Here is a 22,980-nt window from a genome sequence, read left to right on the forward strand (position 1 = left end):
CTAGCGGGTTTGGGGTGTTATTTATTGAGGGTTACTGGGCTAGGTTTAGAGGATGTTTGTGAGAGGCATCCTCCCCCATGTTTCTTTTATGGGTGGCTTTTTATGGCAGGTTATAGACCCTCAGTCTCCTGCCCTTCAGCCAAACGCTCCTTCCCTGGCAGCTCACTCTGTCTGGTGCTCTCTTGCTGTCAAGGCTCTGCTTGGTGCAGAACCTGGCACGAATGCTGCTCTAAACTCCCCCCCTTTGCTGCTCACCTGGGAGCTGGCTTTTTTAACGCCCTGTTCAACCTGATTTAGCCCTGCCCCCTTGTCAAAGGCCCCTCTCTCACATGCCCCCACCTGCTAACCAGGCTCTGTTCATCAGCTGCTGAGGTCCATGCCAAGCCCTTTGCTGAGGAGTGGGGGTTCCCAGGACTTGCCGTTTGGTCTGCAAGTGCATTGCCCACTTTGGGCAGCTCTGCTTGATTTGTACTGGTGCACAGGGCCCAATGCAAGGGGTCAGGGCATGGGGACATGCCCAAGTGCTGCTGTGTTATACCCACTCCCTCTCACCAGAGCATCCGTTAGAGTAAACCCTCTTCAGCAAGCCTGGCTAGGTGGACAGCGAGTGCCCATGATGGGGAACAGCCTAGGCATGACTGGGGCTTGTTTCCAAGCTCTGCCATCACATGTCGGCCATTCTATTTTTCCTTGACAGCTGCAGTGAGTTTGTTGATTCTTGGATCTTTCTTTTCATTGAGCATGTGGCTCCTGTGTCATGGTTGCTTCTGCTAATAGGATCCTGAAGCAGGTTGGGAGAGGTGATTTTGGGACAACTGTGCTGCAGGACAGGAAGAGTTACCCTCTACACCTGAGAAACAAAATCAATGGTGGCAGCACCAGGCTCTCCAGAAATCAGTTTTATTGAAAAAGTAAAAAGTATTTTCAAACAAAGAACCTGGCCACCAGGTCAACCTATTGGACATTATAGTAGAAAAGCAAATCTATAGTCGGCTCAATCCAAAATAGGACTTTTAACACTGTGACATTACGACAAGATATCTAATCTGTACAGCACTGCATGCTACCATGAGAGCTGGGCTACCATTCTCTCTCTCTCTCTGCCCCTGGACGGACAAGGGTTATTCTGAGGAGCTGCAGCTCAAAGAAACAGCTTTAATGCTTCCAGTGAGACAGTGCCACTGTCAGCACCAGCTGGGGCCTATCAGCATGTGCTTCCACACAGCACAGCCAGTGCCAACTCAGACCCCCGCTGCTTCAGTGTCCACACACCAGTGCCAGCCAGAACCAGCGCGTTCCAGCCACTGCTCTTTTGGCCAATCCAGTTGTAGCTGAAGATGGACACTGGCTCTGCGGTGGGGGTGAGAGCAGTGGAGAAGCGTCAGTTTCTCCTCGCGGTGCCCCTGGCGATCCGGGGGCTCTGGGGAGCTTGAGGTAGTTCGCAGCTCTGCAGTGCAGTTATTGGGTGAACTCTCTGCTTCCCCTAAACTGCCCTGATCAGCACCCCCAGGACTGACAACTGCACTGCCCCACCTCTGCTGCTGGAGAGTCCGAGTGACAGGAGCCCTACGCCAAGGAGAGACGCCTCAGTCCATCCTGGCAGCTTTAAAGAGCTCCACAAGGTCCCTGGAGTCAGCGTCAATGAGGTCAGATGGTTTCTCCCCTTCGTCATTGGTGGCATCAAGCCTGGCTCCTAAAGAGATGAGGTACCTGCAGGAGACAGAGGGAGGGGCTGCACTGGCAGGCAGGTGTGCTGGAACAATGTGAAGGGGAGGTGGGGGGTCAGCTGACCCAAACTGCAAACCCTGTGACCCTGTGGTGTAATGGAATCCACTTCCAGCCAGGGGACACGGCAGCACCCCTAGTTCCAGCACCCACGCTGGCGGTGGGCAAGGCAGCCTAGCAGGGGAGAGCAGACGTGCTTCCAACACTACTTCCTGGAGACAGCCCCAGTCCCTGCAGGATTAAGGGGGTTCTGGGCCTCAGCAGGAAATACTAGGCCTTGGCAACTACCAGGTACACATAGGGTTGCCAACCCTTCAGGATTGGCCTGGAGTCTCCTGGAATTGGCATCTATCTCCCAGTGACTGTTGAAAGTAATCCAGGAGATTTTGATATGTCATTTTCTTAAAATATCCTATCATGTTGGGGGAAAAAAATCTCTCAGAATAGCTTCAGTCACAGTTGGCAACCCTAGATATACAGGGTGTGGGGCAGGCCGCTCCCCCCCTCCTCCCGGAGCCCCAAGCCAGCACACCCCGCTCCCCCCCTCCTCCCGGAGCCCCAAGCCAGCAACCCCTGCCCCCCCCTCCTCCCGGAGCCCCAAGCCAGCACACCCCGCCCCCCCTCTCCTCCCGGAGCCCCAAGCCAGCACACCCCGCTCCCCCCCTCCTCCCAGAGCCCCAAGCCAGCAACCCCTGCCCCCCCCTCCTCCCGGAGCCCCAAGCCAGCAACCCCGCTCCCCCCAGAGCACCAGACTGGGCGGGTAACTGTCAGCAGGGCTCAGCCAAGCACATGGTGACTGCTGACCTGGCTATGTGGGTGTAGCCATTGCTGCAGGCCATGTGCAGGGGGGTCCAGCCATTCTCATCCTTCTGGTGAATGTCCGCGCCGTATTGCACCAGCAGTTTGACACAGTCGAGGTTCCCGGCCAGCACGGCTTCGTGGAGGGCTGCCAAGCCTAGAGAGGGGACCCGTCAGCTGCAGGGCCTGACCTGCCTGGCCACGGGGAGGCAGAGGGACCGGCCCTCACTGGGCCAGGGAGCTGCTCCAGGGGTTCTGGGACGTGACACGAGGCAGGGGCTTTGGGGGGCAGGGAGGGGAAAGGGCCCCAGCTTGGAAACACCTAGCTCCCCTCCTCTGCACCCCAGAAAGGAGCTGGCGCCAGGTCATATTTCCCCCTTACTGGGGTAAATGGCTCCTTGAGTGGCTCAGGCTCTGTAGCCCCTTCCCTCCCCTGCTGAGCCAGGGCTGGTCAGTGACATGCCAACCCACCCCCGAGCTCTCCCACCAATAGCCTGCATGTCTCCTCCAGGCCTCAGCCCTGAGTCACGAGTCCCCCACCTCTGGGTGTGGCTGGGTGGGAGCCTGGCACCCAAGCCAGGGATATTTTAGAGGGGGGTCTCCAGGGCCTTTTCTGACAGAGGCTGAGGCAGAGCCACAAGGGGCAACCATGTAATAACGACACAGGCCGTCACGCCGCCCCCGCCCGCACCAACGCATTCATCGGACCAGCTCCAGGCCTACACGCAGGCAGCAGAGTCATATGTATGGGGAAAGTCACTCAGTGAGTCAGCAGCAGGGCTGGTAACTGAACCCAGGAGTCCTGGCTCCCCACCCGCCACACTTCCCCTAACCACTAGGCCCCATTCCCTTCCCAGAGCTGGGAACCCAAGAGTCCAGTGCTCTAGCCACCAGTTCATGCTACTTCAGGCCTCTCCCTTGCCGTTCCCCTCCCTGACTGGCCATTCGCGCGTTGATGTACCCAGCACCATGTACAGTGACGACAAGGGGCAAGGGCCTGGGCTTTAACCCCTCTGCACTGAAGGGTGGCTCTTTCCATGGCTGCTAGGCCGATGCATTCCCACACTACTGGGTGCCCATCAGCATCTGGTGCTGGGCTAGCTCCTCCCAGAGGGATTGAAACACTTGCTCCCATCCCCCAACTAGCATCGATGGGACCAAAGACCCCCCTCCGCCACCACCAGCGGGGCATGAAGTGCCTTAATTACAAGGGGGTGAAACTAACACCCTGCTCTGCATGGGGTAAGGCTGTGCCTGCACATCCCCTGCAGAGGGCAGGCCCACCCACCCGGGAACCCCCCGCTGCTGCCCACCCATTAGCTCTGCCAGCGCCACAGGAGGTGTTACTCACCAGAGGGATACAGGGTGCTCAAGGTGACCTTCCTGGCTCGGATAAACCTGCCCACCTGCTCCAGGTCCCCCTGCCTGATGTTGTCCTGGAAGACGATGTCGTTGGGGAAGCGCACTGTCCGTGCTGGCTTGAGGCGCTGGGAGCAGCCGCGGTACCGGGGCAGCGAGGCCAGGTCATAGTATTTCATACTGGTGGGCACCTTGTGAAGCCGGCGAGAAGGCACAAGGGCAGAGACACAGTGAGGCTGCGACAGCCTGGGTGAGCAGGTGCAGGAGGCAGCACTGACCCCCCAACTCAGTGTCAGAGCACTGCGCACTCTTCTCCCCTGTTCTGGTCACTTCCTCCTTAGGCCAAAGAGCACCAGAGCTGCTAGTTCTGCAGGGGCCTCTCCTGGCAGCCGCAAACAGCCACCCTCTAGAGCAGTGAGGCAGCTATGAGCGTTCCCAGCCCCGACCACCAAGCTCAGTGCCAGACTCCCTGCTCGGCGCTGACGGGCTCCACCGGCAGCTCCCATTATATAGCCTCCTGCTGGCTATTTTGGGGACATTCAGCTCATGCTGTTTGCCATGAGGTGCTGTAATAGAGATGCCCTGCCCTCCAGCCTCCCACTTTTGGCACAAGTTAGAGTCTCATCTTACAGCCGACTTGTTGATGTGCCCATCTAAAGGGTCAAGCCATCTGCTGCCTATGTGGGTGCAGCCCCTGGTACCTGGCCCCGCTGCAGGCTCCCTGTGGCATGGAAACCAGGCCCACCAAGAGTCCATTAGGAACAGGCCTGGGAAGCCACGGACTGATGCATGCAGCAGCCTGCAGAGGCGTGAAACAGTGATTTGTCAAAGCCACAGACGCCAAGTTAATGCCGAGGTCATTCACGCTCCAGTGGCCATGGTAGATCCCCACACAGGCGAGGCTGGTGCTGCAGTTCATAGGGCAGGTCCTGGAAAAACAAGCTCCAGCAGCACCTCTTGGAGTGCAGCTCACCCCAGCCCCCCTGGAACTGCTGGCACAGGGCTGCTCCTGTGGCCGTTATCAGGGCCAAGCAGGAGAATAGCACCCAGAGCAGAGCTTCAGAGACTCAGGGAACACCTGCTGCAGGCACCTGCTGCATTCTCTGCTCCCCCAGCACCTCTCTGAACTGGGCATCTGCTGGGTGAGGATCCTCACAGATCAGTTATGATTAAGGCTACAGTTTAGCCAGAGGTATTTTTAGTAAGTCATGGACAATAAACAAAACTTCACTGTCCCTGACCCATACCTGTGACTAAATCAGGGTGGGGGCATGTGCTCAGGGGCCCAGCAGCACCAACTGCTCTGGCCAGCCACCTGGGGACCACTGCTTGGGGCCCCAGACTGGCTGCTTCTCCCACCCTAAGATTGCTGCCGGGGGCTACCCAAGCAGTGGCTGGTGTGGCTGTCCGAGGCCAGCTGCTTGGGTAGCCCTGGGATTAGCCACACTGGCTGCTGCAGAACTCAGAGGCAGGGTGGGCAAACTTTTTGGCCTGAGGGACACATCTGGGTATGGAAGTTGTATGGTGGGCCATGAATGCTCACAAAATTGGGGGTTTGGGTGTGGGAGGACTCCAGCTGGGGGTGGGGGCTGCAGATGAGGGGTTGGGGGTGCAGGAGGGTGCTCTGGGCTGGGACCGAGGGGTTCAGAGGGTGGGAGGAGGATGAGGGCTGGGGCACAGGAGAGGGTCAGGGGGACAGGCTCTGGCAGCACTTACCTCAAGCAGTTCCCAGAAACAGCAGCATGTCCCCCCTCCGGCTCTTTCAGAGGTGCAGCCTAGAGGCTCTGCATGCTGCCTTGTCTGCAGGTGCCACCCCTACAGTTCCCATTGGCTGGGAACTGCAGCCAATGGGAGCTGCAAGGGCAGTGCTTGGGACAGGGGCAGCAGCAGTATGCAGAGCCCCCTGGCTGCCCTTATGTGTAGGAGCCAGAGTGGGGTATATGCTGCTGCTTCTGGGAGTTGTGTGGAGTGGGGCAAGACCCTGCCCCTGGTCCCAGGCTGGAGCACTAAAGTAGGACAATCCCCAGACCCTGCTTCCTGGTAGGAGCTTAAGGGCCAGATTAAAACATTTCAAAGGCTGGATGTGGCCCCTGAGCCATAGTTTGCCCACCCCTGCGCTGAGGTCATGGAAGAATCACAGAATCCACAACAGACACGGAGCCCTAATTATGCTGACTAGAGCAGCAGGGGTTCCAGCAACATCTGTTCTCCCCCACTTTACAAGGGTGATTGGTTCAGCTAGAACTATGCTGAAACTTTCATCATGTTAATCTCAATGCCCAGGGTCATCCATGCCCCAGATTGGCTGGAGAGCCCTGCCAGAGGGCAAGAGCCAACAAAAACTTAATGTTCCTTTGGGAGCTGCCAGCAGAGGTTCAGCACAGTCAGCCATGCAGCAATTCCTGTAAACTCAAGACAACAACAGCTGGGCAGGCAGCAAATTGTCATCACTGCTAGTACTCAGCTGAGCATCACACTATTTACTTCCCTTCTCCCGCAGACCCACCCCCATTTGTTTGTTAGACTCTAGGCTCTTTAGGGCAGACACTCAGGCTTAGGAGTGATCCCCTCAGATCACAGATTTGGGGAGGGGGCTGGAGAGAGACAGCTCACACTGCTGGATCAGTTCTCCAGGCTCATGCCTGTGCTCAGAGGGCAACCATTAAGAGCTCAGTCCTGTTTGTGTCGGACAAACCCAGGTGTAAAGGGCTCAGTCCACATACCCAGCTGCAAAATGGATTTTCTGGAGGTGGTAACCAGCCAAAAAGCCTTTGCAAAGTAACCATCTTAAAAGACTCTTCCCCCTCTCTTCCCCTGCCGGAATGTTCAAAGCAGCTGCTTCCAAAGGGAAAAAGGTATCAGTGACCAGCTTTCCTCTGGGCACAGATGCTGCCTGGTAAACAGAGGGGTTGCAGAGCTGTAATAAGACTCCTATGGTTCCCTTTGCAGGATGGAGTCCAAGCAGCAGTGCCAGCAGATGGGGAAAGCTTGGAGAACACCCCAGCACACATCTACTTTGGAAGTTGTAGCACTTTCACATTACATGCTTAAAAGAAAATAGTCTTGGAGACCAAAGTCCTCCACCTAACCCCACAACCAGCAAAGCAAGGTGCAAATTGCCCCAAGCAGGCCTTGGGGGTCTTTCTACCTGAAGAACCCAGAATATGTGTTTACAAGAATAGTTCTGGTGGTCAGTAGCCAGCTTGGTAATAGCAGGGAGGCTCAGTGGGATCATGGGACCCTGACCAGCATAGCAACAAAACACCAAGTTCTCTGAATGCAGGTTCCTGGGATTAACTGAGGGTAATGACATCTCTAGGCCAGTGCTTTCAGCCAGGGGCATCTGGGATTGATCAGTACCTCAAGCATCCAAATCCATGCCCACCTGCTAGCAATACAGTGTCTTGGTAGGCAGCTACCACACAAGTGCAGGCAGGTTTAGGCAGGGCATTAGAGGTCCTGGCACAAGATGGCTGGAATATTTGTATTCCAACTGCACCCAGAGGCTGCTGTCAGGAGCAAGGGAGATTTTCCCTAGTTGCTCCCACTCAGATCTATGGCAGTCCAGACATTTCACTTCCAACACTTGTAGATGACAGGTACCATCAACTGTGGGGCAGGGTGAACAAAGTGGACTCTGGCTTCCAAGTATATGGTATTGCCCCAACACTGGTCTGCAAGGGGACAAGGCCATGAGCCTTAGACCCAAACTATTGCTTGGCCCAAAGACCATCACAATGTCTGGCTGGACAGTTGAAGGCAAGCTGGCATGGCCATTGCAGAAATTTTAGCGATACCTTTAATAACAATCTGACTCAATGCTACTCTCACTAACCTCTGGCATTGCTCATCACAGCAATGATTCAGCAAGGCAAAAGTCCTTGGCTCCTCTGCAGCACTGCATGTTTCAAGTGGAGGGTCAATATCACTCTTAACCTTTTTCCCCTAAGGGATTTTATCCCGATTACCGAGTTCCTGGCTCCTTCCCCCACATTCAGATCTCCCAGAGTTCAGATCTTGCAGAAGCCCAGCTGGGGGGTCAGGAAACAGGCTAATTAAAATGAGCTCTAGGTTTGACATTTAGAGTCAAAGACACAGGATAGTATTAAAATCTCAACTTTATTTGGCCAACAAGTTCAGCTCCAACATTGTGGTGGAATGCGTAGAACAAGCCTGATTTCGCTCAGACTCTCACAGCACTCCCATTCCCAAGCCCCCATCCCTACAACCCAGTAATCAGAAGTGTCCTGTTTGCTGCATTCTATCAGGCCCCCATGCCCTTGTCTGCCCAGGAAACCCATTCACAAAAAAATGCACAGAAAATGATTGAGGAACAGAGCCTTGTTTGATCAGGGAGATGTGGCAATGCCACTAGGTCCTGTCTACATGGGTGAGCCAGCAGTTGGGGCTTCCCTCCCCAGAGCCCGCCACAGCCAATGCTGGCAGAATGTTCCACCCTTCCTGATCTTTGGAACAGTCATCTCCATTCATCTTTCAAAGCAAAAGGCAAATGAGCCCTTCAGCCACGCAATGATGTGTTAAAGGGGAAACATCTGCCCACTCCCCCGCCCCAGGACCCCTGAAGTCAGGTTAGTGGTTTTTCCTCCCCCCACACACTGAAAGATGGCAATTCCAAGGAAGAACAGCGAGACAATGGTTAGGGCACTGCCAGGTGGAGAGTAGTTATGGCCTTTAGATTTAGAAGAGAAAACTAAGCTTTCCTAGGAGGCATTACTGGTGAGGCTCTGAAATGACAGGCAAGGAGACTTCCTGCCATTTCACAGCCCACTTCTACCCAAAAGAACAGAACACTTGGAACAAATCCATGTACAAAAAAGTACATCACAATAAAAAAAATAAGAGGCCCAGGTGCCTGGGCAGCTACCTAGCGACAGATCCCTTTTCAGAACTGAAAAATAAGAGGAGACAGTCAAGTGCACAGACAAGTTAGGATGAAGTGTTACTTTAAACCAATCCCTGCATTTCCAGCCAACACTCCTTCTAGTTTAAATCTGAACGGGTTTCTGGACTCGCTAGGCCCTGTGACAGGGCAGCCAGTGTAGTGTCTGCTCTTTGGGATATGCAGATTTGAGTCTCTTCTTTACAGTTCATCTTTGTGGATCTTCTGGTCCTCTTCACCTTCCTCAAGATCAATCTCATCAGCCTCCAAGTCTTCCAGATCCTGCGTTTAAATACAACATGTGTCAAAAGCTACTGGTTCTGATCTGGCACAATGCAGACAGGACCCTGGCGCCCCGGCAGATTTAGGCACAGCAATGAGGCAGCTGAAGCACCATCTCCTACCCCACTCACTCCAGTCCAATCCATGCTCTGCTCCACCTGGCATGTTAATGGCAACACTCATTACTCTGGCCATTCAGGGAACTCACAAACCCATTTGAGATCAGTGTTAAAAAAATCTCAGTCACATAAAAGCCAGTAGTTAGAGAACAATGGACAGGGGGGCCCAAAAGGCAGAAGGAAGCGGTGATTCCTGACACTGCATATACAGTACAGACTGCTCATGTTATAGGGATTGGGTAGGAGAATATGAATGCACTGACCACAGCTAATTACAAGAGACTAGCATCTCTCCTTTCACAACGTGAGCCCATGAAAGTGAACAAAGAAACTGAATTTAGAAACAGTGCACAGGCTGGCAGGAAGGGGAGCAGCTTTGCTCCAGAAGCAGAAAGGGCACTGCCATCTGGTGATGGGCTGTCCTGCCATCATGGTGGGCCTAAGAGCAAAGGCAGCAATTTCACATGGGTCTAGAACCACGGACATAGCTGGCCAAGGCAGAGAGGGATTTCTATGGGGAGGAAAAGATTTTGAACCAAGCACAGGCCTTGAGCATTCAAGCAGCCTCACAGTGGTGACCAGAGGTGGGAAAGGCAGGGCCTACATGGATTTAACAGATGAGTGATCCCTCAGTTCACATTCCCATGTTTATGCCTCACAGCCTGACAGCCCCAGCCAGCAGCAGCCCATCAGACTGCAATGGCCAGCCAGACTTCCAGCTTCTCAGAGATGTGTTCAGTGTCGCCATGCCCACAAAGCATCTAGCCTGCTGGGAAGAACTAGAAGTGGCTCTAGAAGCCAGGACCTATTGTAGGGGTTAAATCCTAATGCTGCTACTGACTCCACACTCTTTGCAAGCACTGCAAACCAAGGCTCCCCGATGAATGGGCTACTCACCTCTTCATCCCCAGCACCATCCTGGCCTCCACTTTCCAGGAACTTCTGGAAGCCTTCTAGCGTCCTCTCCCCATTGTAGTCTATGACCTGCAGGGGAAAAGCCAGAGAGATGCTGGTTAACCCAAACAGAGTCAAGCCCTTGGTGGGAACAATGCTCTTTCTGAACAACAGTTTTCAAAAATGCCAAGCAAGAGAAAATGTAAAATTCACCTTCACCCACACGAAACGAAGGAGCAGCTCAGCCACTAGACCGCCGAGATTGCTGCGAGAAGACAGCCCACAGATGAGCACATTGTCCTCTGCTGCACTTCACCCAGCCCCATCTAGCACTGCCCCCATGTCCTCCCAGGCTGTCTCCCTCACCCTCCTGCAACTCAGCCCATCCCCCAAAGGCAATTTGGAAGGTGCCAAACCAACCTTCGCAATCTAAAAGCCCATCTCTCAAATGGGTGCTAGAGCCCCAGGCACACAAGAGAGCAGAAAGGCTCTAAGCTTCTAGCTCTCCCTTGCTAGAGATGATCCACACACAAGTCCCTGGAATTCAGCAGTCTGCGTACGTTTTTGCCAGGGCCTGCAGGGAAGAACTTGAGTGTGGGAAAACTGTGGACTTTCACTGCCTCCACTTCGTTAGCTGTTGAGTCCATCTTGGCAATGACAATGTTCTCATGGTCCTTGTAAGTCTCTCCCAGTTTGTCCCAGATAGGAGCCAATTGTTTGCAGTGACCACACCAGGGAGCATCTGTAAATTAAAAGGCAACATAAAACTTGGAGGCCACCCCACAGAAAGGGCTGGGCCCTCTACTCTGATGCTTGCTAGCCTAGTCCAAGCCCTGCAGTAAAGGAGAATCTCCCCTTCACACGTTCCTCTTCCAGGTCATCCAGCTCCTGGGGGAAGGTGTCATCAAAAAGGAATCATTCAAAAATGAATAAGACTGAGAATACCCTATTGTCCTTCTATAAATCCATGGTACACCTATATCTAGAATACTGCATACAGATGTGGTCTTCTCATCTCAAAAAAAGATCTACTGGCATTAGGTTCAGAGAAGGGCAACTAAAATGATTAAGGGTTTGGAACGGGTCCCATATGAGGAGAGATTAAAGAGGCTGGGAATTTTCAGCTTGGAAAAGAGGAGACTAAGGGGGGATATGATAGAGGTATATAAAATCATGAGTGATGTGGAGAAAGTGAATAAGTTATTTACTTGTTCCTATAAGAACTAGGGGCCACTAAATGAAAATAATGGCCAGCAGGTTTAAAACAAATAAAAGGAAGTTGTTCTTCACACAGCGCACAGTCAACCTGTGGAACTCCTTGCCTGAGGAGGTTGTGAAAGCTAGGACTATAACAGAGTTTAAAAGAGAATTGGATAAATTCATGGAGGTTAAGTCCATTAATGGCTATTAGCCAGGATGGGTAAAGAAGGGTGTCCCTAGCCTCTGTCAGAGGGTGGTGATCGATGGCAGGTGAGAGATCACTCGATCATTACCCATTAGGTTCACTCCCTCTGGGGCACCTGGCATTGGTCACTGTCAGTAGACAGGATACTGGGCTGGATGGACCTTTGGTCTGACCCAGTATGGCCATTCTTATGTTCTTAAGGTGGTTCCTCCCCATATACTATTCCCAACCGGGCTGCTTTCCTGCCATTTGTTATTCAGCATGCTCAAAGTACTCACAAAACTCCACAAACACATTCTTGGTCTCATCAAAAGCAATGTCTTCGAAGTTCTTTCCAACAAGAACTCTGACAGGCTGTTTGTCCCAGTCATCAGGCAAATCTTGGCTCATTAGGTGGGGCTGGAATTGGAGAACAGGGACTGAGAACCAGCATGCATATAGCAATGTGGAATGTGCAGGCAAAATCATGCTCCCAGGAAAACCCCACTTCTTGCAAACTGTGGAACAGATCAGCCATGGGCTATAAGAAGTCAGCTGAGTCAGTCACTTCCTCCTCCTCTCATGGAGAATCCCCCATCCTCTAACCTGGGCATTTCTGAACTGCTGGTGCCCCTGCATGGGAAAGGCTGCAGCTGAGTACTTCAGAGAGGAAGTTTGTTCACTTTAAGTGTCAATTACTGAGGAAGTCATTCCCAATGTGACATTGGAACAGAGCTCCATTTGAAATTGCCACTGTGCTAGGCTATGCATAGCTACCTCCATCTTCAGATTAAGGCTGAGAATTCCCACCATGAGCAAGAGGCTACAAAGTTCTCAGCTGGCTGAGAAAACAGGAGTAGCAGCTGGATATGCACCACAAGGGCATGTGAAGTGCAGAGACAGGAACCCCCTGCTTTACTGTGGGTGCCTTCAGATGCTGATAAAGTAGTTATTTCTGTGCTGGCACCATGCCCACTGGCTCTGCCCTTTGAATGTCTCAGCATGTAGCTCACTAGATACTATGCCATTAAACATGCTACAAAGCTAATTTGAAAGGACTCACCCCACATGACCAGTATAAGGTTTCACACAAGCTCTTAGAGCAGGGATCACTCCCACATCTCTGCTTATGTCAGGGTCCAAAGAACTGCACTCATCCCTGTTACCTTGACTTTGCCCTCCAGGAACTGGTCGCAGAACTCCTTGATCTTCTCTGCTGTCAGTTCATCTGAGTCAGGTTTGTATTTAGTCATTTCCTCCTCCAAAGTGATGAGGCGCACAGCTGGGCACTCCTCCTTCTTTAGGCCAAAGAACTCCAGGATCCTCTGGTTGTCGCTATGGTCACTGTCTATGAAGATGAACAGGATCTTTGGAGGAAAGTCAAATGTAGATATTAAAGACATGAATGAAATCCTACAGTAGCGACTCTGCTATAAAGTCACTAAGCCAGCTGGCTTCCCTACCCTCTGAGCCCATGGGCCACTTTATTGTAGTGCAAATACTGGGGCTGCAGTGGCTGAAGCAATGTGCATGAAGACAAACACCTTAGTGTGCCACAAGTTACATTACAGGGCTGGCTTACACCAGTCAGAAGGAAAAATCAGGAGTCAAGCTGCCACTCTAACCTACACCCTCCTCAATGAGGTCTATACAAAGCAGCAAGTGACTAAGGCACCTGGCTATTGGGAGATCCATATACAGAAACAAGGTGACTGAGGGAGCTGTAAGAAATCAATGCCCTGCACAGGCTAGGAGTGACTGCCCTTCTCCAGCTCCTCACCTTTCCTTTGAAGTTTCCAGCTGCTGTCTTGAAGTTGTCTAGTTTCCCTTGATAGTCAGCAACACTCTTTGGCAGGAACAGCAGGATGTGAGTCTTGATCTCTCCTCCAAAGATCTTAGGAGCAGTCTAGGAGAAATACAATTCCACATTAGGAGGACAAATAAACCCAGTGCCAGAGCCCATGGGCTTTTCTGCACTGATGGTGCCAAGGGAGTCACCAAGAATACAAGTGCCACTCTGAGGTGCAAACTTATCCCTGGCTCCCTCTCGCATCTCCTGCTTCATCTAGGCACAGTAGGAAAGAGCAGCATAGCTTCCTATCCCATAGTCCCAGGGGCTCAGAACATGTGTGACCAAAGAGCTGATTATGTCCTGGAAGGCCATACCTGTTCAGTGAACTCGATGACCAGAGGCAGCTGGTTAGACTTGATGAAGTTCAGCAAGTTCTCTTTTGTAAGATCACCTTCAAAGTTGTTGCGACCTTCATCAAACTGGGGAGACAAAGGGGTTATTTTCTTAAGGGTTAAAGTTAATGCGTATGTGCACAGAGACACTTCCTGCCTTGGCATGCAGAGAGATGAGCAAGTACAGCACATTCCAAGTAACAAACTTCATACAGAACCAAGGCCTGGGAGGGGCCAGCCCAACTGCATGGTTCTGCCACCTACTGGTGAGGAAGCAGATTTCCAGCTAACACTGCAAGCAAGAAACAAAATACTCAGATTTAATCCATGATGTAATCTAAACCAAAGCACTCATTCTGCTGAGAAGGGAGACCTGAAGTTCCTGACAGTAAGCGGAGCAGCAATGGAGAGGACACTGAACCTGGCTCTTGGTACAATTCTGCAAGAATACAAAAGGATTCGGAAGACATGCCTTGGAGGGGGCCTTCTAATTTAACAGCTGCTTCGGAGCATTCTAGACAATGTTAGACAAACCAGTGAGAAGCTACAGCAAACCCCAGAGTCATAGTGACTGGGCAAGGGCAGCACTCTGCACAACAGAAGTCAGCACGCAGGTCTGAGTTGAAGCACATACATTAGCCAATAAACAGCTGTTAGAAATGAGCTGGTGTCAGGCAGCAAAGCCCACTACGCAGCTGCTAATAAATAGCAGTTTACTCAACCCACTGAGGATGTGTCACCCTCTATTGTTAGTGACACAAGAACACAGAGATTGGAGGAGAAGATGCAGCACAGGTGCCAAGTCCCATTTTCTACTAGACCATCACCTATTATTGTCCTTGATTCTCAGAACTTTCCCAGGCAGCCCAAAAGAGGGGAACAGCAGAGGAGCATCAAGGTTAAAACACAGGCTGTGCGAGCAGAACACAAGAACGGCCACACTAGGTCAGACCAAAGGTCCATCTAGCCCAGCATTTGGTCTTCTGACAGTGGCACCCCAGAGGGAATGAACAGGTAATCAAGTGATCCATCCAGTCACCCACTCCCAGCTTCTGGCAAACAGAGGCTAGGGACACTATCCCTGCCCAGGCTGGCTAAGTCATTGATGGACTTATCTGCCATGAATTTATCTAGTTCCTTTTTGAACCCCATTATATTCTTGGGGTTCACAAGATCCTCTGGCAAAGAGTTCCACAGGTTGACTGTGCACTGTGTGAAGAAACGTTTTATTTTGTTTTTTTTAAATCTGCTGCCTATTAATTTCATTTGGTAACCTCTAGTTGTGTTATGAGGAGTAACTGTTTCCTTATTTACTTTCTCCACACCAGTCACAATTTTATAGGCCTCAATCATGTTCCCCCCTTAGTTCTCTTCCACAAGCTGAAAAGTCCCCATCTTATTAATCTCTCCTCCTATGGAAGCTGTTCCATACCCCTAGTCATTTTTGTTGCCCTTTTCTGAACCTTTTCCAATTCCTATATATAAAAATGTGGGGTGCAGCAGCAAGATGGTGGAATAAAGTAACCCAAATGGCAGTATTGAACAGAGTCTCTTCAGCTGAGAAGCTGAACAAGAGAATGCTGGTGTTTAAGATTAAAAGCAAGCTGGATGACTTCTCTATGGGTAACTAGTTCAGCTCCTTAATATCCTCAAAAGGCTTGTTTAAAATGCAACATTCACACCCAGACAAGCCACACCAAGGAGAGTGAAGGGTGACCAGCTGGTAAGCCCCTTTCCCAAACTAGACCAGAACTGCCTTTGGAAGGCATTTTCCCCACTGACACTAATGGCAGGAGCCACCAAAATTGGATCCCTTTCAGGAGCTCCAGTCAAATTAAGATCTTAGGCCCTCTGACTTTACTGAATAATTAAACTGATAAAGGCAAGTCTCATGACCTGGTCTCCGTAGCACCCATATGAGCCTGCAAAGCCTTTGAGATCTGCCAGAGGAACAGCAGTGTGAGGAGACAAAGCTCTTGGGAACCAAAGTATGACAGCCACTGAAAATTCTGCTCCTTTAAGTAATGTTACATTTAGTTGTCCTGACTCCAGCAGAGACTACTGTGCTCACAAAGAGCAAAGGAAAGTCAGGGAGGAGCAGGTCACTCAAGACCTGTTGATTAAGAGTTAGCACAAGGAACAAGTGCCTTTCTGTTCCACCAGCCTCTAAAGCTGAAACACTTCCTACACAGACAACTCTGGAGTTTATAAACCAGGGTCAATAGCAACAGTGGTGAAAAGAAGAAGTCCTTCACTCAGAGGGACCTGCTCACTTGAGTGCAAGTCTTCGCTCCTGACACCCTTGTCAGATAAGCTGTAAAACCCTCTACAAAGATATTTCAACCAGCTAGCAGCAGTGGAAATAAACAGTGTGAAGATTCCATATAAACAGCCAGCCATCATAGACACCCTCTGGCATGCAGTGAAAGCAGCATTCCCTAAGGGCAAGGTACAACTGGAATAGCCTCAGACAACCAGAGGGGGATCCTACAAGCTTTAAAAGAAACAACCGCTGGAACAACTATTTGCTTTCCGCAGACAGGTGCTGCATCTTCAACAATTCTAACGTGAACCCCTAGACTCACGAGTCTAGTTTAAGTATAACAGCTTTAGGAGCTACAGTTCAACTATTCCAACAACTCTGGAGCCTTTTAATTTACAGAAAGAATAGTGGATAAGAGTACAGCCTGGTTAAACGGAATTAACCCAAAGCGGCTTTCTGCCCTGCCTCTCACTGCATGTCATGATGCACTAGCATCACCAGCTCTTCTCCCAGGGAGCTTCAGCTTCCCATCTCCCCAACCCTACTCCTCAGCTCTGTTCCCCATGTAGGCTGAAGGGTAACAAGATATTTTAATTGGCTGGAGGCATCAGCCACATCACACCTTCCAATTCTGCAGCTCTTGCCAAAACCATGACTCCTTAGTGCACCCTGCCTCTGCCACAAGAACTTGCAAACCCTCCTCCTAATCAACCCTGCTGTAACACGTCAGACAGCTGAGCCCACTAGGAAGACAAGGATGAGCATATTAAAGGATGTTTCAGCTAAAACAAGAGCAAGCCGAGAATGGCAGGGCAGTAGGATCCTGGATGCTGTTGTACAACAGCTCTTAGAGGCAGAAGGAGGCAACAGTAATGAACTCCATAAATACTTCAGTTCACAGCGAACATTAACTTCACAGCAGCCAGAAACCTGAAACAAGGAAAAGGCAGAAACTAAGGGCTCATGTCCAGGGAGTTCCAGGAATATGCGCAAGACACCACTAAAAGACACCCTGTCCAGATGATTGACAATGCTTCCCCCTGCTGAACAAGGGAGCTACAATTTCAAATCTGAAATCTAGGCAGTTTATAATTAGTTTCAAGTTCTACACCCAAACTGAGTCCTCCGGAGAGTCTGGAGTTTTACAACATTTTCTAAATTTTTAAAAAAAGGTTTTCCTCCCAACTGCCGTGGAAGATTCATGAACAGGGATATTAACTATACAGGGGAAAGAGTGAAAGTTACTCTACAAAGAGTACTGTTAAATGCTCCAAGTTCAGACACTCCTTAAATGGTCACCTGGAACATTAATAGGTAGAGAAATTCAGATTAAGCATGGCATGTGTTCTTTGAACCACTCCTTACCTTCTTAAAAAGGACAACACCGTCTTTGCTGAGCTGGTATTTGGAGAAGACATCACTGCTGGAAGAGATCCCAAAAGGAATGTCATCAACGGACTCAGCTGCCAGAAAGAATTGCTTGGCAGCCTCTGACTCCATATCCTGGGAGAGAAGAAAAAAGGTGTTTTACACTGGACATCAGTTTGAGGCATCCAGTGACTACGCAGCAAAGCAGGACAGGGAATGTTGGGCAACATCTGTGCTTGATTTCATAAGCTCCCAGAGTTGCAGCAGGCAGAAAATCTGCAGCAGACATGCAGTGTGCCTGTAGTGGGGTTATCCCCCCTCTCCTGCCTGGAAGGGCTTGAAATCAGCCCTGGGAGAGGGCTGACACAGAGGGCTGCTACTAGGAAAGGAGCAAGCCTTGGCTGATTAGGGAAACAGCCTCAGCTGGGGGCCACGCCCCAATCAGCACCCAGCTGGCTCTATAAAGGCTTGAGCCAGGAGTAAAGGCACACAGTCTCCTCTAGCTGTGGAGGGAGACAAGCCTGGCTGCTGGGGAGCTACAGAAGGTACCAGGAGTGGAGCAGGGCTGAGGAAAGGCCAAGGGAGCTGGGGAGCTCCAGCCTGGAAACCCCCCAGGCTGCGGCCTAGCATAAGGCCAACGGGTACTGGGGTTGTCGGGGACAGCCCAAGGCTAGACAGAGGCAGCAGGCCCAAACTCCCCTTGCCAGTGATGAGTGGCATACACTGCAGTCTGCCCCAGGGAACAGGGGTTAGTTGGTGACTGGCAGTAGCCTTACACTGAGGCAAGTTGGGGAATAGGGGGTGGGGGTTCTCTTGGGTGGGGAGACCTGGAGACTGAGGGGTTACTGCCAGAGGGGCAGCACCCCAGAGAAAGGGGCACTGGGAGGGACACGGGCCAGCAGTAAGGCAAATCACTGGCTTGCAGAGGGCACTCTGGAAGCTGGATGAGCTAATTCCAGACAGAGACCAGCAGGAGGCGCTGCAGGAGTGAATCTGCACACTTACAGTACACTTCTGAGATCTAAACCCAAACACTACCTTGAAGAGCCCAATCACAGTGACTTCACTGGAATCCACTAGTGCCTCAGCTGCAGCAACATCTGCCAGGGTAGTGGCAGCTGGACCAGTGCGTTTCTTCAGCCAGTTTACAATATCATCAGCTTCTCTGCCAGCTACATCAGAAAGATGAGAAAGTTCAGTGTTCATCCTTACTTTTGCAGACCAAGGCATGGGCATGCATCCTGACTCTAGGGACATTACAGAGCACCTAATCTGGGGTGTGAGGAAGTGGTCTATTCACCGCCCAGCCCCAATCCTCTACTTTTCTTTTCACCTTCCATCAGAGCAGATTCCTGGAGTGAGCAAAGCCCTGCACCTCCCTGGAGGTACTATGAAGTCCAAGGCATTCTGCATAGCACTAAAACCCACGCGTAGCACCCTGAACCAAGGTACACGGATTCTCAGGAATCCGCTCCTTTCACACACTGTTTCAGTCACCAGGCTGGCCCAAGCACATTTAGACTTTGACCAGTGTTATCAGCACTGCAGACCTCCTGGAGGATTCTGGGATTTTCATACAGAAAAAAATCAGTATTTCTCATCCTTTGTTTTAGCACCCCGGAGGGGTTTTTGCCCTAAAGAGAATCTAAATGTTTTAGAACTTACTACAGCCTTTATTTTAATCAGGTTGATCAAACATTCCCTCACCAAGATGGACTTTTACATTTAGCATTCACAGCAACTGCCCCAACCAGTTTGATTCCAGCCTTGTGCATCACTACATAATAATTACAAACGGAGCTTTAATCATACTGCTTTCCTATCACTAAACTCTAGGAGTGCATAGATGAAGGAACCACGTTACATATGATCATATACCCTGGCTTGGATGCACTGCTCAAGTACAGATTCAGCATTTTCTGCTGGTCAGGGATGAGAAATGCATATCCTTAAGTGACAAAGCCTACACTGGGACTTCTACTCTCTAGCACTGGAGAATTTACAGCTTCTTTATCTTTTAGTTAAAAAAAGTAGGGAACTTGCTATAGGGTGTCTCCAAACATATTCCTCTAATATCCCCCCCCCCCCCGAATGACACCAAAGAACTCCTCTGTATATGGAAGAAATAATGAATGACTAGACAATGAAGCCTACAATTCTGTTTTCAGATAACCCCTCATGTCAGCCCTGCTCTGTTACCAGATGCTGATGCTGCCTACGTATTCCACCAGCAATAATACACCCTGCCCCCATACACAAGTTTTGTAAACTTCTCTTTTGGAAGAGATCTACTACTCCTCATCTACCAGAGCATATTCTGGACACACTTAATACAGTCTAGTTACAGTCTCACTCCTCCTGACCATGGAGAGGCATACCACAACTAATACCCAAGACGAAGAAACATCAGCTCAATCCAGTCTGACAATCCACACCTCTGTACTGCCGAACCTGTGCATAAAACAGACTAAGAACAGGTCTAAGTTACGTCCAACGAGACTATGGGATGCTCAGCCCAACCTGCCCACTGGGTGTCAGAGACGGATCAACTTTGGGGTTTTAGTTTCGATTCAGAGTATTTACAACAAAATGAAGCCCAACCTACACCACCTCAGGACTGCTCAGGGACTCCTGGACGCGCCAGGCCCCGGCAGTGCCGGAGCTCACCTGTGTACTCTCTGGGCGCAGACTTGTCTCCATTTCTGAAGAATTTAATAGTGGGGTAGCCGCGAACCCCGAACTGCTGGGCCAGCTCGGACTCTTCTGTGGCGTCCACCTTGGCCAGCCTGATCTCGGAGCCATCCGCCTTCAGCGTGGCCGCAGCCTTGGCGTATTCGGGGGCCAGCGCTTTGCAGTGGCCGCACCACGGGGCATCTGCGAGACAAGGGAGGGGTCAGGCTGCTGCGGGGGGGGCCCGCGGCCGCCGGGGGAGGGGGGAGCAGCCCCGGAGCCGGGCATGGCGCCCCGCCCCCCCCCGAGCCCCTCACTCACAGAACTCCACCAGCAGGTGCTTGTGGGCCGCCAGCGCGCGCTCGAAGGAGGCCGCGCGCAGCACCAACACCCCGTCCTCCTCCTCCGCCTCCGCGTCCGGCTCCGCCTCCGGCTCCGCGCGGCCCGGCCGGGCCAGGCCCAGCAGCGCCAGGCCCAGCAGCGCGCTCAGCAGCTTCATGGCGGTGGCAGAGACAGGCCGGGAACAGGCGGCAGCAGCGACGAGTCGGAACCGCGGCGGGAGAAAAGGCCCCGACACCCGCCTCCCTCTTATAAACCCGCCCCGTGCCCGCCGCTGCCGCTCCTTATTGGCTGGGCCCGTCGCCCTCGCCTGCCTCTCCCATTGGCTTGGCCGAGCGCCCGGGCCTCTCTTCGTTTTCTATTTGCTGATCCGGTAGCCACGCCCCCTTCCGACCATCTCTGAATGGCTACTGCCTCACTTTTTCTTAGCATCCTGTAATTGGTCGCTTCGCCCGCTCTGTCACCTGTGATTGGTCAACGCTACCGCCTCAGGCTCTCAGCGGCCGGATCTGATTGGTGGCCAGACCATACCCGCCCCCACCGTTCTCCTCTTGAACGTGGCACTCGGGCAGCCCCTCCCCGCCTAGGGCGGTTGTGCGCATGCGCTCTGAGGGGTAGGGGAACTCGTTCGTGTTGGATTCTGACTGGGCCGGGGTTTGCAAGTGCCGCCTTCTGACCCGGAAGGGCGGGGAATCTCTTCCGGGGCAGGGCGAGGGCGTGGGGCTCGCTGGCCGTTGTTCCTGCGCAGGGCGCAGCGCGGCCTGGTGAGGGAGGCGGCCGCGGCCTGGCCGCTGTCTGGCCTTAGGGCGGGAGGCTGGTGCCGGGGGTCCCTAGTCCGGGCCCCGCTCCGGGGACGAGCAGCCCGAGCTCGATTGGCAGCGGGAAGCGCCTCGCCTGACAACTGGCCGCGTGTCCCCCGTTTCCCGGTGCTGCTGCAGCCCGCTCCGGGGCCTCGCGGCCCAGCCTGGGCTCTGGCCACTTCGTTCCCAGCAAGGCCGCCCCGCGCTAGTCGTGCCCCTCCCTCGCCCGCAGACTTCGAGCTTCTTCAGAGCCGCCGGCCCGAGCGTCAGGCAGAAATACCAGCAATTCCCGCCCCCGCGGCGTTGATGGTGAAAATGCCCCATAGTGTCGTGGCCAGAATCCCGACAGGAATGAAAAAGCAACTCGGCTATCCCTGAGTGTTCACCCAGCCCCCTAGAGAGATGCAATGGGGCCTGCTCCCCTATTCCCAGGGATGAGCTGCTAAAAATTAACAACCAGTTCTCTCCTCCTCTCCCCAAGAGGGGTCGTGCACCCTCCCCCCGTTCCCCCCAGGACTCCTGCCCCATTCAATCCCCCACATTCCTTGATGGCCCCCTGGGACCCCTGCCCTATCCAACCACCCCTTCTCTCTGGGACCCCTGACTGCTCCCTACCACCCCATCCAACTCCAGCTCCTTCCTGATTGCCCCCCCCAGAACCCTTGCCCCCATTCAATCCCCCTGTTCCCTGCCCTCTGACTGCCCCAACCCCTATCCACTCCCCCCCCAAACTCCCCTGCCCTCTTCCATCTCCATGCTCCTTTACAGTGCTGGAGGCCGGGCCGGGGCCAGAGCCGCTTGGCCTTAAAATTTAATTTAGTGCTGCACACATTCCAGATGAGAACATAGCACTGATTTACATAATGACCCTATAATATTGTCCATATTAATCTCTATTCTATTCCTTTTGCAGCCCAATGCCTTTGCTATTTTGACTGCAACTGCACATTGAACAGCAGAGATCTTAACTTAGCAGCCTACAGTACTGCCCAAGTCCCTTTTATAAACTGATGCTCTGAGTTTAGACCCCTGCAATGTGTTGGAGTAGTGCACGATTTTCCCTCCAGTGTGCAGTACTTTGCATTTACCATCATTGAACAGAATGCTGCCCATTTACCTAGCTTGACATTTTTCCTACCTCATGCTCACCCCCCATTCCAGATAATTTACATACAGTCAACAACATTGGGCCTAGCAAAAATTCTTGAGATCCTGTTAACTTTTTGCTAACATTCAAATTGATAATTTAATGCTCTTTGTTTCCTCTTAGTTTTTGATCTATGATGCTATTTTGCCTCTCTCACCACAATGACTTAGTTTCTTTAGTAGCCACTTGTGATGGACCTTGTCAAAGACTTTTGAAAGTCTAAATAAATGTTGTCTACCTTTATTTGCTACTCTTGACACACACAAAGAATTCTAATTAGCCAGACCTGCTTTTCCGCTGTAGAAACCATGCTGGCTAGAACCCATCATATGATTCATAGATATTAAGACTGGAAGGGACCATTAGGTCATCTACCCTGGCTTTCTGTAAAATTACACCCATATTCCAGGTGTTTTGTTCTATTTTTAATAATTTCAAACCATTTACTAGATACGAATGTAAGGCTTTCCTGGTCTGTCATTCCCTAGATCACCTCTAGAGACTTCATTTAAATAGAGGTACAACATTTGCTACCCTCCAATCCTCTAGTACAGTAGATGTTTTTAATGAGATATTGCATGTTTTTGCTGGCAGCTCATCTTCGCATACTGCAGCTCTCTGAAAATTCTGGGATGTACATCTGGGCCTGGGGATTTATTTTTTTAAATTATCACTTTGTTCCAGCACCTCTTTTAGCATGTCAGGCTGAAATGCCCTCATTTTCAGGAACAGAAAACTGCATGGTATT

General features: G+C 51.7%; 2 protein-coding genes across 2 annotated transcripts; both read right to left on the reverse strand.

Moving 5' to 3' along the window:
• Positions 1 to 884: 884 nt before the first annotated feature.
• On the reverse strand, positions 885 to 4,080 carry PPP1R27 (protein phosphatase 1 regulatory subunit 27). The gene is made up of 3 exons (XM_039500249.1): positions 3,875 to 4,080; positions 2,530 to 2,680; positions 885 to 1,710 (listed from the first exon to the last, which is right to left on the reverse strand). The coding sequence occupies exons 1-3, from the start codon at positions 4,059 to 4,061 to the stop codon at positions 1,587 to 1,589; spliced, it is 462 nt and encodes a 153-aa protein (XP_039356183.1). The 5' UTR covers positions 4,062 to 4,080; the 3' UTR covers positions 885 to 1,586.
• A 3,902-nt stretch (positions 4,081 to 7,982) lies between these two features.
• Positions 7,983 to 20,524, reverse strand: P4HB (prolyl 4-hydroxylase subunit beta). Its single transcript, XM_039501577.1, has 11 exons — positions 20,268 to 20,524; positions 19,944 to 20,150; positions 18,315 to 18,448; positions 17,274 to 17,411; positions 13,628 to 13,732; positions 13,242 to 13,367; positions 12,628 to 12,828; positions 11,761 to 11,881; positions 10,638 to 10,819; positions 10,081 to 10,167; positions 7,983 to 9,064 (listed from the first exon to the last, which is right to left on the reverse strand). Exons 1-11 carry the CDS (start codon positions 20,443 to 20,445, stop codon positions 8,984 to 8,986), a joined length of 1,560 nt encoding a protein of 519 aa, XP_039357511.1. The 5' UTR covers positions 20,446 to 20,524; the 3' UTR covers positions 7,983 to 8,983.
• Between the last annotated feature and the right edge of the window lie 2,456 nt (positions 20,525 to 22,980).

This window comes from Mauremys reevesii, linkage group 15 (genome assembly GCF_016161935.1).
Source record: "Mauremys reevesii isolate NIE-2019 linkage group 15, ASM1616193v1, whole genome shotgun sequence".
NCBI classification, from domain to species: Eukaryota; Metazoa; Chordata; order Testudines; family Geoemydidae; genus Mauremys; species Mauremys reevesii.